Source organism: Pinus tabuliformis, chromosome X (genome assembly GCF_031772625.1).
Source record: "Pinus tabuliformis cultivar Carrire ecotype Pingquan chromosome X, CPIR1, whole genome shotgun sequence".
NCBI classification, from domain to species: Eukaryota; Viridiplantae; Streptophyta; class Pinopsida; order Pinales; family Pinaceae; genus Pinus; species Pinus tabuliformis.
The window spans coordinates 771,624,117-771,638,917 of record NC_142308.1 but is presented as its reverse complement, the minus strand read 5'-3'; the positions used below and the strand labels follow the sequence as shown (position 1 = coordinate 771,638,917).

General features: G+C 39.4%; 1 protein-coding gene across 2 annotated transcripts in view; it reads right to left on the bottom strand.

Annotated features, from left to right (window-relative positions):
* LOC149142158 (uncharacterized) overlaps positions 1 to 14,801 on the bottom strand; it is a 59,050-nt gene that overhangs the window by 1,005 nt on the left and 43,244 nt on the right. For both annotated transcript variants that reach the window (XM_089447613.1, XM_089447614.1), the window contains exons 2-9: positions 12,066 to 12,190; positions 11,825 to 11,869; positions 11,622 to 11,703; positions 11,443 to 11,511; positions 11,160 to 11,330; positions 10,949 to 11,014; positions 380 to 448; positions 64 to 210 (exon numbers count right to left, since the gene is read on the bottom strand). In XM_089447613.1, coding sequence (XP_089303739.1) covers positions 64 to 210; positions 380 to 448; positions 10,949 to 11,014; positions 11,160 to 11,330; positions 11,443 to 11,511; positions 11,622 to 11,703; positions 11,825 to 11,869; positions 12,066 to 12,190 — 774 coding nt within the window. The remainder of the gene's footprint in view (positions 1 to 63; positions 211 to 379; positions 449 to 10,948; positions 11,015 to 11,159; positions 11,331 to 11,442; positions 11,512 to 11,621; positions 11,704 to 11,824; positions 11,870 to 12,065; positions 12,191 to 14,801) is intronic.

Below are 14,801 nucleotides of genomic sequence, written 5' to 3'. Positions count from 1 at the left end.
ATTGCTCATAAGTTCCTGCTGCAAAATTATTTTCTTTTGAAGTACATACACAAACCAAATTACCTTCTCTAAAGTTTCTACTCTGAGTGATTCAACATTGATAGGAGACTGGAAATATGGCAGTGTATCCTTTGAGTCTTCACGTCCCTTTGTGGGCTTTCGAGGTTCCAACTCCTCGTTTGCAGCAGGAAGTTCATCATAATCTTTAATCTATCAACAATGCCAATCAAAAGCATTAAAATGATATTGATCTGTAAGAGAGAGAGAGAGAGAGAATTTCAGTGCTATTTTTATGAACAATTTAAGGAGACAAACTTTTGCGAAAACAAAGTAGTTGCAATCCTAAAATGAGATTCAGAAAAACAAATATATTCCATACCAAAGCAGCCTCAGCTTTCAAGTCCTCCAGGTCAAAGTTCCAGGCACTGATCCCTCGCTTGTACTCGTTCTACATTCATGTCAAAATCAATAAAATTGAACAAGCTGTATTGCATTAAATGTCTGTAAACTCTATATCTCTTGCTCTACAACCTCATATTCTCATTTCCAATGCCTGCAGACTGCTAGTGTCTCAATAAGGAAACAATGTATCCTAACCCGCAAAAATCACATAGGCAATAGTTTGAGAGAAAGCAAAAAATAAGCAATACATATGATATTTGAAATCTGATTAGTGATTAATTACAGCACCGTGGCACAGCAACAGGTCAAGATCAAGAAAAATTGGATATCTTTCAAATGATGTTGAATCTTACTCACCAATACTTCTCATATCTTAAACTGATCTCGCTTAGATCTGTGGCTCAAAACCACTCGATTGTCCACAAGAATGTGACTATATTTTGATGCAGTTCAGGGGTTTGTTACAAACTTACAACGTACAAGCAATGTTACAAACATCACGTTAGTGAATGTATTGCCAACGGTCTGGAAAGAAGCTTATTGGGAACATCAGGGAAAGCATTGGAAAATATTGGAAAACTTTGAAAAAATACAAAAATAAGCATTTTTTTTCAAATTTCTAAACATCTAGATTCTAAAGTAACCATTTCCCTAAATCCCTTTTATGGGAAAATGTGCTTTCCCTCTTCAAAGTGTGAAAAATATCCAAACTCTCTTGCCTCAGCCAATATTTTCTATTTTCTAGCGATATTTTGCCAATATATTGCAACATTTTAAAAATGTCACAATTATATTCAAAATTTCAAAAAATCACAACCTTTTACAGCAATAATATCTTCTTCTTTTTTCTTTTTTGTTAGCTAGACCCACGGGATTTTGAACCAGCAACCTTCACATAAGGAGTGCCTTAACAGTACACTTTTAGCCTTGTTAAATGGGAGCGAGTTACTCTTCCCTATGAAAAAGGAGGTATAGCAATAAGACTGCCAGGACTAATGAACATTGCCCTAGGGACAAAAATTATCTGGAGAATGATAAATGGGAACGGCCACTGGTGGGAAAAAGTACTAACAATGAAATACTTGAATGGTCATAGAACAAAGTTGCTCACTGATACTATTCCAGACAGGCCATGCACCCAAATCTGGAAATTGGTTAAAAGGATAATTCCTCTTATTAGAGATCAAATATCCAAAAATCCAGGGAATGGCAAAACAATTTCTATCTGGGAGGATAGAATAATGGGGAAAAACCCCTTAAATCAGCAACAAAATTTAAGGGGCCTTCAGAGATGGATGGAAGAGCAAAGTTTTAACACACTTTATTCTATTTCGGATTGGGATCAGAATAACTAGGTTAGATGGAAAAAGCTGGCCACTCCACCAAGACTAAAAAGTCAATGGGAAATTTTAGAAGTCCATTTGGCTAGGGCCCCACCCATCAACATAGAAGAGCAGGATGACTTTGTTTGGGACCCAAATGGAGGGGATTACACAGTGAAATCGGGGTACAACCTCCTCCAAAAACCTCACAATCAAAATGACTGGAGCCTTTGGAAGGCAGCTTAGAGTTCAGAGAGTCTGCCCAAAATTAGATTCTTCACCTGGACCCTTCTCAAAGGAAAAATTCTTACCTTTGAAAATTAAAAAAAAAGTAATACAAGGGCCCTCAAAATGTGTCATGTGTCAAAAGGAGGAAGAAACTATCCAACACCTCTTCGTTAACTGTATGATGGTGAGAGAGTGCTGGAAACAGGCAACGAGTCCTTTGAAAATAAACATAAATCCAACAATCCAGTTGAAAATTCTTCATAAAAACTGGGATAAAAGCTACCCATGTACAAAGAAAAAAAGGCAACAATAAAAAGGATATGGAAATGTCTCCCTTCAATCCTATGTTGGCAAATTTGGTTAGCCTGAAACAAATGCATTTTCAAAGAACAAAAGCCAAATCTAGGCAAGATCTTAGAAAAAACTTGGAGCCAAGTTGCAGAGATAATCAGTACAAATGGAATCTCAAAAATGGGCCAGAATAATTTACAAGAAGAAGAGAAAGACTGGTACAGTAAAGCAATGTTAGAAAACAAAGCAAAAGCAGCAGTTACAGCAAATAATAAAGAATTCCACACAAACAAGAATTGGAAATTAAGATTGGAGGACAAAGAATTTGCAGAATGGATAAAAGAACAGAAGAGACACATTCTCTTTTTTGACGGAGCTGCAAAAAATAACTCACGCAAAGCAAGGGCAAGAGGAGTTATACTAGACCCAAATGGACAAAAAATAATAACCTATGAATGGAACCTAGGAAAAATGACAAACAACAGGGCTGAAGCATACAGCCTTCTCCTAGGCACAAGGATTTTAAACAAAAAACACATTCAAGAACCCTAAAATAATAGGGGACTCTATTATCATAATAGCCGCTATGGATACTAATAGGGACTTCAAAGGCATAAACATCAATAAAATCTATCAAAGGATCAGAGCAAGTTTTGAAAGTCTGGAAAATATAACCTTAAAGCACGTCCTGAGAAACCAAAATAAGGACGCTAATAGCCATGCTAACAAAGCAATTGACAGACCAGTTGGCATAGTCAAAGAGAACAATGAAGTTTATGAAGAAAGTATCCCTTGACCCCCTCACCCAGTATGAAGAACGAGAATGTATACCATGATCCACATGTATCTGTGCAGGCTCCCAGGCGACCCGAGACAGTTTGGCAATCAACAACAGCAAGTTTCTTCACAACAGAGACCAATAATTCAAGACCAGAAACCACAAATCAATGAAGAAATGCCGCAAAGTAGGAGTGAGGAGACAGATGAAGAATCATCGCACAGGTACCGTGGGATTCTGGAGATCAATGGCCGAGGTTTGACTTCAGTTGCAGCGGAAGAGGATCTCGGAAATGTCGTCGCAGCCGTCGATGGTGGCAGATCAATGGCCATCGGGCACTTTCTTGCACGAGAGTTAGACAAAAAGAAAAGGCGGGATTTTAAACCGGAATGGTATTTCGGGCAGAGTTTCAGCGGTAAGTGGTTTCAGGAGGGAACCACCCGATTCCACTCATTGATGGACACGTATCATGAGGGCGGTGTGAGAATACCACCTTTTCGGGCGGGTACTCTCTGCGCGATTTGCCCACCCGAAATACTTGCCAGCCGTTGGATCTATCATGTGTGGATCGACGGTGGTAGTGTGACGTGCAAGTTGTTTGACTGGTCAGATCTGATGGAGGATTTTCTACGGTGGAGATCGAGTCTTATAAAGGTAAGCTTTGAAGATCGCGCCAAGGCTTCAGAAAAGCAGAAATCGTTATTTACCGTGTATTGTGTATATGCCGACTTTTCGAGGATAATGGTTTTTGACTTTATCCGCCTTTTCAAAAGTTAAGTGCGGGTTTGGTCTCCGCGCGAGGCTTTTGGAGTTCAAGTCATTTTTTGGAAAGTTAACCCACATCTCAGAACCACGATACCAACTCATTAGTTTTGAAGTTTATGGATTCTGGGCAGCAAAAGTAGTTGTGGGGACTGCGCTCCCATTTACGCACTACTTTTGAACCTGCCCTCCTCTGATTGTACAAGGAACTAGCTTCCTTTCCCTCTTTTTTGCAATATATAAAAAGTAACCGACTGTGTTAAAAAGAACAGTACACTTTATCACCAACTATTCTATGCTCTGTGGGCTTTACAGGGATAATATCACCAAGCTGAGAGAATCACAATATATCACAATGTTGGTGATAGAGCTTGTCAATACTACCAACACTGGTTACAAGTGCTTTTTGCAAGACACTTCCTGTAAGTAATTTCCTGAGATCTAAAATTAATTAAATTCCTTCAAATTAATTACCAACTGACTGCTTAAAATTAATTATCAACTGATTGCATAAAATTACTCATCAATTGGTTGCTTACTATTTATTATCTAGCCAAAGCAATTATAGGTAATTTAGTTATTAACTAGGTCTTGTTTGTGACCGATTTTACTATGCTTTCTTGGCATTCATAGTTACTAATATTGTACAATGAAATATAAAGAACCCTTAATTAGGAAGACGAAAAATATCCAAATGTTATCTTCGAGTAATGAATTTATCTAATTATTTAAACCAGTGTTGCACGAACCCCCCCCCCCCGGATCAAAACCCCGAAACGTGATCCATATGGATCCATGGTGATCCGCTAGCCGAAACGCATTTCGGAAATTCTGAAACGCGGATCAGGCCGGAAAAGACAGTTCCTGCACTGTGGAAACCGTCTGGCCCAATCCGCGTTTTAGAATTTCTGAAACGCATTTCGGTCGGCGGATCCCCTATACGAAACGCGGCGTTCCGAGGCTGGATCCATACGGATCGCTACCGGTTCCGTGGGCAGCCAATTTGTTCTACCATGCGGCTCCAAAAATACGATTTTTTTATTTATTTTTTTCTAGTGGGTGGGGGTGGGTCCAAGTTGGGTTAGGGTGGATTAAAAGGCCCTTTCACCTCTCATTTGCTCACTTGTTTTTTTTTGAGAGCTTGGAGAAGAGAGGAGAGACTTGAGGAGAGCTTGGATTGAAGATGGAGGAGCTAGGAGAAGGAGGAGGAGCTTGGAGGAGTAAAGAAGGGCTTCCATCTAAAAGAGCTAAAGAGGTAAGTGCAAACCCCAAACTCCCTCATTTTTTTGTCATTGTTTTTTGTATTTTTCTCCTCCCTCTCCTACTCTTTCCCATTCTTTCTTCTTGCTCATTTAATTGCAAGTTGTCCACCACCTATATTCATATTCCAAGATGGTGTTCTTTTGGCTTTTATGTATCATTCCACTTTTGGTTTTAATGATGGCAAGAGGGAGTAGGAATAGAAGGGAAGAAGAACAAGAGGATAGTGGTCCCAATATGAGTGACCCAATGTATGATGAGGAGGAAGGGTTTGAAGAGGAAGGGGATGAACCTGAAGGGAACACTGAAACACTAGAGGGGAAAGCTGCATTGACACCCTTGTGGAACTATGTGACCAAACTTGAAGGGGGAAAAGGTGGTGGAAGCTACAAATGTTTGTGCCCCCATGGTTGTCATGGAGGAAAACCATTTAGTGGTTCATATACCCGTGTGAGGAGGCATCTTTGTGGGGTGATGGACAGTGATGATAAAAAGGGTGTTGTGGGGATGCAAATTTGCCTAAACATTTCAACTGAACAAAGAAGAAAATACATCCAAATAGAGGAGGTTGCACAACAAAAAAGCAAGAAACAAAAAACTCAATCTGAACCAAGTGTAACCTCTAGATTTGGTAGCTCATCTCCTCATAGTATTTCTACAAGCTCTAGAGGTAAAAGAACAATAGCGGATTTCATGAATGTTGCTGGGAGGGATGATGTGGATGGAAAGATAGTTCGATTTCTTTGTGCTTGCGGTGTACCATTCAATGTGCTTCACTCTCCCTATTAGCGTGAAATGGTAAAGGCCATCAATGAAGCCCCAAAAGGATACAAGTCCCCCAACTATGAGAAAGCTAGAATAGTGTTATTAGAAAGAGAAAAAGCAAAGTTTCAAAGAGATTTGACATGTTTTACAAATGAGTGGGTGGATTGTGGGGTATCCATTATATCAGATGGGTGGACATATATTAGAAACCAACATTTGATAAATGTTCTTGGTGTTTCTGCTAGTGGTGCAATATTTATTACATGTCATGATTCCTCCATCAGTGCAACTTCCCAAAACATTGCAGATCTCCTATTGCAATCAATCAGAGATGTTGGTCTAAATAATGTGGTTCAAGTGATCATAGATAATGCAGTAAATTGTAATGCAGCTAGAAAAGTTATTGAGCGCACTCATCCACAGATCTTTTGGTCTAGGTGCTTAGTGCACACATTGAACCTTTTGATGAATGATATCGTGAAGCATAAAGAATGTGGGTGGATTAATGAGCTTTACAGGAAAGGGAAGAAACTCATTAAATTTATCACATGGCATACAAGGGTAAACTACTTCTATGGCACTTACTCCAAGTTGCAGTTGCTTAAACTTGAAAAAACAAGATTTGCAAGTTATTACCTCACCTTTAGGCGGCTAGTGAAGGTGAGACAAGCTTTAACTAATATGGTGACCTCTGAATCATGGGAGGAAATTAACACTGATAAAGATGGTGCTAATGTATCCAAGGACACTATTCTTGACATGTTCTTTTGGTCACAGGTTAAATATGCTTTGCAAATCACCAAACCAATTTATTACATGATCAAGCTTGCAGATTCAGATCGGCCAATAATTGGGGAGGTGTATGAGCAAATGGATAGCATGTTGGGGCAGATTAAAGACATTGTTCAACCTAGAGATATCACCTTGTACAATTATATTCGTGCAGAGGTGGAAAACCGATGGGAGATGCTAAATGTTTCATTGCATGCATTAGCATATGTTTTGACACCTAAACACTATCATCCATCATGGCTTTCAACACCAGCACCTGGGGGGAGGGAGCAGGAGAAAACCACGCCTAGATCTAGAGGTTCTAGAGAAATATATGATTGCATTGTGTAAATTAGTCCCTGATGAGGAGGAGGCTGCCATGGTATAGATTCACGGAAACAATTGAGCAACTATACGCTTAGCACTGGTCCATTTGGGAGCATGCATGCAATTAGAGATCGAGAGAGTTTTTCTTCTCTTGAGTGGTGGAACATGCATGGAGGTGCTACTCCACTTCTACAAACTTTGGCATTGCAAGTGCTATCACAAGTGGTAAACACTTCTTCTGCAGAGAGGTGTTGGAGCTCTTATTCTTTCATCCACAGTGTTAAAAGGAACAGGTTGAGTTTAGACCGAGCAAAGAGCTTGGTTTATGTTCATTACAACTTGTGATTGTTGTCCCATTACTGTGATGATGCAAAGACTAATAAAGACCTTAAGGTTTGGGACAGGAATCCAGAGGAGCCCAATTTGGAGGATGGAGTGTTGTGATTAGAGCAATTAGAGGATGCTCTTATCCAGGTATGTCCATTGTGGTATGAATTTCAAAATTCAGTCAATAAGTGGTATGTCCATTGAATTCAAATGTGTCAATTTTGCTTATAAAGCATTTCTCTAATTCCTGTTTTTAAATTTTTTTGTTAACTAGTGGTTTTTTTTTGTATGAATTTTTTGAGCAATTCCAGGATGATGATGATCAAGTTGAGATGCCACCCCCATTTGGTCCCTTGTTTCCCAGGTTCCATGGTTCAACACCAATAGCAGGGGCTTCGTCTTCATCAGTTTCAGTCCCACTCCCACAACTTCCACAGGCATCTTCTTCATTGCCACCACGTGGAGGCCCACCTCCACGTACTCTTCGTGGGGGAAGGAGGAGAGATTAGTAGATATATTCACAATTTACTACTTTTGTCATGGATTAATCATTAGACTTGTAGGCTTGTTGTGAATTTGAACCTTTTTGTCTTGGCGGTGGCCAAGTGGCCTATTTTGTAAACATTACTATTTGAATTTTGGACATGACTAATGTTGACAGCTGCTGACTTGCTAGATAATATGCTTTATGTTTTATGTTTTATAATATGCTTAAATGTTTTATAATATGCTTAAAATTTTGATGTATGTTTGTAATTGCTAGAATATGGATGGTTGATGCTCGAATAATTAATCATTGATGTACAATGGAATCACGGATGCCATATCTATCTTGACTTATGTAAAAATATGCATGTTTTCATGTCTTCTACAACTAATTTGGTATTTGGGATGTTTGTTTTGAATATAAATGCAATATATATATATATATATATATATATATATATATATATATATAGTAGACGCTTCGCTGGGGGGTGATGATGAGCTCCAAAAATGGATAATTATATGGGCTCATTCAACCTCCTAATTCGACTTAATCCACCATTCTCATTAGTTTATTACATGTTTTTTATTATATTTATGCTAATAGAGTGAATTGGGTTAGTCATTATGCCAACAAGTCTAATGTGTGCTTTGTGTAGTCTTTTTGGTCAATTTGGAGACAAAATCAAAGGTTTTAATGAGTACTTGGCAGCCAAATTCGTGGGAGAACAAGAGAGAGGATTTGTAGGAAGGTGTCCCCTTCATTATGGGCCCTTACCTCGAATTCTCCACCATCAGCTCGGAGTTCAAGGGCCACCAAATCGATTATCACAAGGGCGGCCGAGCAAGTGCTAGTAAAAGTGTTGTTAACTACAAGTTTTGGCAGCCAAGTTCCTAAAGTTTAGGAGGGTTGTTGGGGTCCTCAATTTGTATAAATAAGAGGGCTTAGGGCCTCATTTCAGTTAGTCACTTTGTAGGCAGAAGTTAGCTAGTTTGTAGTTCGGTTTTAGTCATTTTTTAGGCATTAGTTTAGCTCTGCATTTCAGCACATTTTCAAGTTTTCCTTGTAGACGGTTTTTGGAATGTAACTATTCTTTTGGTCAATAAAGATGAATCCAGCTTTGCACCAGCTCTAAATCTCTCTTAGGAGGCTGTAGCTTTTGGGGTTGGGCCCATCTCAAGTGCCCAGTACCTCCTTTGTTTACTTTTATGTGTTTTTGTTGCATTCTTAGAATAAAATCTGCTATTTAGATTTAAATCTTGTTTTGTTATTTAGATTGCTTTTGATGATTAAAAAGGCTTTTTATGTTCAGATTGAGTTGATAGGTTATTAACATGGAAGAGCTTCAGAAAAAGGCCATCAAGCACCTCTGATTTCACCTCTCCCTTTGTGGCATCAGGAGTTGGGATCAAGGTGACCTTGCTGCCACCAAAAACACTATCTTTGTTTCGCCATGCAACCATTAGTGTTTGATTTTTATTTGCAGAAGTTGGTTACATGCTCAGATTATTGATTGCTTCGTTGCATAGTTAGTATACATGGTTTCAGTGCAAATAAACTTCTGTTCCATTTCTTTGCTGTTATCTAGATCAGAATAGACTAACGTAACTAGGTCTTTGATTTTCCAAATCCTTGTTTGTTTCGTTTGAAAAACAACTTGCAGAGCATCTGTTATCCTTCTTTATCTGCCCATTCTCCATCAACCCCACCTACTTCATCCTCTACTTAGAATCTCTGCCTTACGTTTGCCACTTGCTCACTCTGCCCTAATTCCCATATTTTTGTGCAACATTGCTCCACTCCTCCTTGAACAAATCCAACCATCCTCGCCATTCCTTAGCTCCATCCACCAAGTCTTGGACCTCCTCACACCCTTGTCTAACCTCCATACCCACTTCTTCACCTTTCTTCCTCCATCCATCCTCCAAAATCCCATTTCTAAACATCCTGTAGAAAAATTACAGACATCCTGTAGAAATTCCAGAACATCCTGTAGAACCCCTGCAGACTTCCTATAGAAGCTCACGAATGAGGTTTCTTGATAGCCAAACTCTGTGAAACTCTCTGGAAGGGTGTTAGGGACCCCTTAGGCCCTCTTTGAACCTTCCCGACCTCCTCCAAGCATTTCCTCTCGCCAATCCACCTCTGCACAGTCAAAAACAGTTAAATCGCATGCATGATAATTCTGACAACTTATTCAAAAATACAAAAAAGATGTTTTTTTCAAATGTTACTGTAGAAGTAGCTCAGACATATGGATTTTACCTTCCTAGAAGTCAATGGCATCTCTTTCAGTAGCTTGCATCCTCTTTCTTGCATCGGTAGGGCTAGCTGGTAAAATTAGGGTTGCTAGGGTTTACGTTTCCTTTCAACTTTCCAGTTTCTTTCTGCAAGTAGATCAACCTTCTTTGAGTTAGCTTTCATCCATCAGTTAAAAAGCTTCTTCTCAGAGCTCATAGAAGTTGGCTTAAGATCCTAGCGGACTTGTGCTAGCTGACCAAGTGACAGCTGCGGCAAGAGCTAGTACTTGTGCATACAACACCGTCGCTTCCAAGTTTGTTACGAACTACCGGGTTAATAAAATTAAAGAAGGGAGTTCCAAGAGTTGCAGCATTATTGCTGCAATACTGGGACCCATTTCGTCCCCGCTTCGTGCAACGTTGAGTTAAACTTCCAGATGCAAGTTCAGTTTTACAATCCAATATCCAGAAAATGTGTTTCTATGTTCCTTAATACAGTGCAATAGAGAATGACCGAGCCAATCTTGAATTTTGAAAGCCTTCAAAGGTGACCATAGTACAAAAAAACAATGCCATGTAAACAAAATTTCTCACTAGAAACTCAAAAATCCTGCCATGTTCAAATCTGCAACAAGCTATAAACGTCCCTTTCTGCACATGTCATTATAGAATAGGGAAACGTTTCGTTTCATAGCATTTCTGATTGCATTGTCATGTTAAGAAGCATAAGCAACAGTCAAACATCTTTCTCAATGAATGTCTCAAAATATTATAGGATGTACAAAATACCAAAAGAATAAGGTAAAATTAGGGAAACCAAAAAAAGAGGAGCTGAAACAAAGTGAAAATACTGTTAACATCAACTCATCCAGTGTCTAAATACTAACCACCTAAACAACCTATCTCTCCACTCCTTCCATCTCCCCATGTTTTGACTGCATAAGACAATGTCAAGACAGAATTATAAGACGAGTAACAAGGAACAAACCTGAGATCTCTCTTCTTTCTCTCCATAAGGCATTTTCTTTTGTGCGAGTCTGTCTGCTTCCTTAAGCTGCAGCCAATGAATCAATTTCCATGATTTACAAATGAACAAGACAGAAAATAAAAGAAAATCTAGTAAAAAAAGAAAAGTAAGCCATTGAAGTCAGAAAGCCATTTTCCATGCTTACTAAAGTCATTAATTTTTAAGATCTGACCTTTAACACCCTAAGGCGATCACCTAGTGGAGGTAAGTCATCCAGTAATGTTCGAGCCACATACTCATTGGATCGAGCATGTTTGAAAAAGGAATGTTTCAAGAGCCTCTCTGCAGATGGTCGCTTTGTTGGATCCTTTACCAAGCACATAGCTATCATCTCCTTGAAAGACTGAAATGACAAAACCATAAAAGCTATCACCTGCTTAAAGAGTGGTAGCTATAAATTGTAACTCAAATACATAAAATTAGTGATGCAACAGTAGTTTAGATCACTGGCATACCTTAGTAAATCTTTTATCCCTTTCATAGTCCAGGCCAGGAGGTGCATTCTGCAAAGTCATAAGCAAAACCTGCAGCACACAACACAGAAGACTTAAACTGAATTTTAATTAAACCATGGTGGTGAGCCACAGCAGTAATAAGTCATTACTACAGTTAACATGACCAAGGTAGCTTCTACCTTCATCGGCGGGTACTTGGAAAATGGAGCATGACCATGCGCAAGCTCCAATGCTGTAATTCCAAAGGACCATATATCGGCCCTACAGGAAAACCCATTTTCAGGAATGCAGAAGATTTTCATACAACCTCAAATAGAAGCAGTGTCTACCATGAGGTGTTTGCAGGGAACACAAATGAAAAAGAAAAGTATAAGCAGCTCACTTGAAATCATAACCATGAAGTTGCTCCATAACCTCAGGCGCCATCCTGTACACCATATACCCAATTATAAAATGGATATTATAGTTTTGATGTACAAATAGGCATTAGTGTTCATAAGCAATGAATCTCAAAATAATATGCACCTAACAGTTGTTCACAATTACATTTTACTGAACAGGATAACAAATCCACAAATACAATTGAGAGAAAAAAAAAAAAGTTAAGAGCTCGAAACATGCACCAGCATGGGGTCCCCACAAAAGTATTCCTGGATCTTTGTCTATCACCAGTATCAAACATGCAAGCAGAGACACCAAAATCTCCTAACTTAATTGCACCACTTTCATGAATTAAAATATTCCCAGCCTGTAGGAGTATGAATACACAGGTTAAAATGTCAATAATATGAAAATTAATGTCTTTTAAAAAGCACAGACAATCAAAAAAATTGTATAAGTTAGAACATAGGCTATTCATAACTTACATCTTACAGTAAATCTGATTCAAGCATGGTTGGTAACACTAAAAATTATAAAACATTATATGAAGAAATTGCAGCTTCTATACTCTGCCTAATTGGTGATAGTTATTATTTTGTCATATCAAGTTCAGGAAGATAGAGAACTGGAAATCATGATGTCAGTGCCAAGGGAAATAATCTTTCAAAACATTTCAAAACTCTAAGTGTATATTGCAGAAGATTTACTACTACAATGATGAACTGTGAAAATCTGCTTTCTCAAATACTTTCATACGCCAGTGTTTCACAGAGATTTTGCAGAGGCCATCAGGAGTTCTGATTCTCTGCTGTGTTGATGCTGAGACCAACATATGTCTCAAAGGCCAACCTTACTCAGACTTACAAAGGAAAAGCAGTGATAAAAGGGGCCAACTAAGTTACCAGAAACAGAAATCAGGGTCAAAGTTCAAACCAATCAATGAGGACTCTAAAGTTCTGGGGGTGAAAAATTGATTTAGGTTTCTGGTCCTACGTATGCATGAATAATTAAATTTTAACTATCATCGTATCAAAAAGTGACCAATCATTAAGTGGAAACTAAATTTCTACATATGCCCATTGCCCATTCTCTCTATTTGGATTCCAGGATGATCAAAGACGAGAAAATTAAATATTCAAGAAAGTAATCCTACCAACAAACATAGGTGCTGTCATACAGAACATGTAATGGAACTTATGTGCATTTACTTTCAGTTATAATAAGAATTCTGAGTACAGCCAAATTATAACAAGCAACCAAATAATAACATATATGGACATTGGAAACAGAGACTGAAGTTAATTTTAAGAGACATCACCCTTCCTTCCATGTACAATCTATTGATTTGGGGTAGCATCAGAGGTGCTCTAACCATGAAAATTGGTGGAGAGGCTAAAGCACATAAGATCTCCAAGAACCAGAAATGGTTTGGGGTCCACCCAGTTAGAAAGATATTAAAATAATTAATATTTTTAATGGAGTTCTTAAGTCTAAACTTGGTAAAATTAAAATATTAATGGGTATTAATATGAAACTGGGTGAGAATGTTCTAAATGACATGGATCAAGCTAAATCTAATCTTAGCCGTTGATTAGAGATTTAATCTCGTCCGTTGAAGACTCAACAGAAAAAGTATAAGAGGAGGCTTGAGGGTCAGTTGGAGACACACCAAGATTGATCAGTCAGTTCGATTTTCTGGAGCGGGGTTTGCTGAGAAAATTCGAACAAGTGATCTGAGTTGCAGCGAGGGGCAGTGAGTGCATCGTAGAGGGGCAGTGATAGTGTCGGAGGGCTGACGCAGTGATTGAGGAGGCTACGCAGAGCCAGCAGGAGCCACGCAGAGGGCCAGAGAGACTGCGCAGAGGCTAGCAAGGCCTGCGTGGGTGACGCAAAAGGCCAGAGAGCCAGCGCAAAGCAGCAGAGGGCTGACGCAAGGGGTTCCAGAGCTACGCAGAGGCCAGGAGGGCTGACGCAGAGCCTCAAAGAAGTGTTGGAAGGATTTTCGTGGAGCAGACTTGCTAAATATCTACTTCCGAAGAGAGGTATTACTGCCAGATAGATATCTCTGTTGGGTGAGCCAGTTTGGCACCCTAGTTGTACTCAAGAAAGTTGCTTAATAATAAAACCCTCAGAACTCCTGCACCGGTTTTGCCAAGTTAGGTTTTTCCGAGGACGATTGTCCAAAAATAATAGTGTCCCTTGCGTGTTTGTCTGTTATTTTCAGTTGATGATCTGTAGATGGTTGAGACTGCATTTGTGTTTATTTTCAGTATTTATATGGTTAAATAACTTGTTGAGAAATAACAAGTAGGTGAAATAAACCAAATAATGCAGCAAGAATTTCTGACGTGTTAAACTTAGAAATTTCAACATGGTATCAGAGGGTTGGAGATCACAAGAGAGATGAAGGCACCAGCTAAATCAGAAGATTTGCAGCAAAAACAGTTGTCCCGAGAGATAAAGGTGTTCCTAAGTAGAAGGCAGCAGTGCAGGAGTGACGCGGAAGGCCTGTGTCATCATTTCGAGCCAGATAGAGGGCTAGCGCAGAGACAGAGAGAGGCAGAAGAGGCTCACAAAGAGCCACGTCATCCTACTCAGTTAGGTAGGCTTGACGCAGTTGGCCCGAGGAACGATTCAGCCTTGCTAGGATTGCGCAAAGCTAAGAGGCTCAGTTTCTTCAGCTGCTGGGGCCTAGGGAGCTGTGGGCAGATTGTGGATTGGAAATCTGGTGGGGTGTTGCTACTATCGAAGCAGAACAGTACTTAACGAGATAGAACCAAGGTAGAGGTAGTCGCTGCCTTGAGGGATTTCTAACCAAGAAATCCAGATCCGTATTGCAGGTGCATAGAGGATCGGAGAGGAGCAGTTCAACAATTGGCAGGAGGATTTCTAGGAGGGAAATTGAGACTCAGAGGGAGTCTAGGAGAGAACTTCCAGAAGGGAAGTCGAGACTTAGAGGCAGTTCAGGAGAAGAGCAG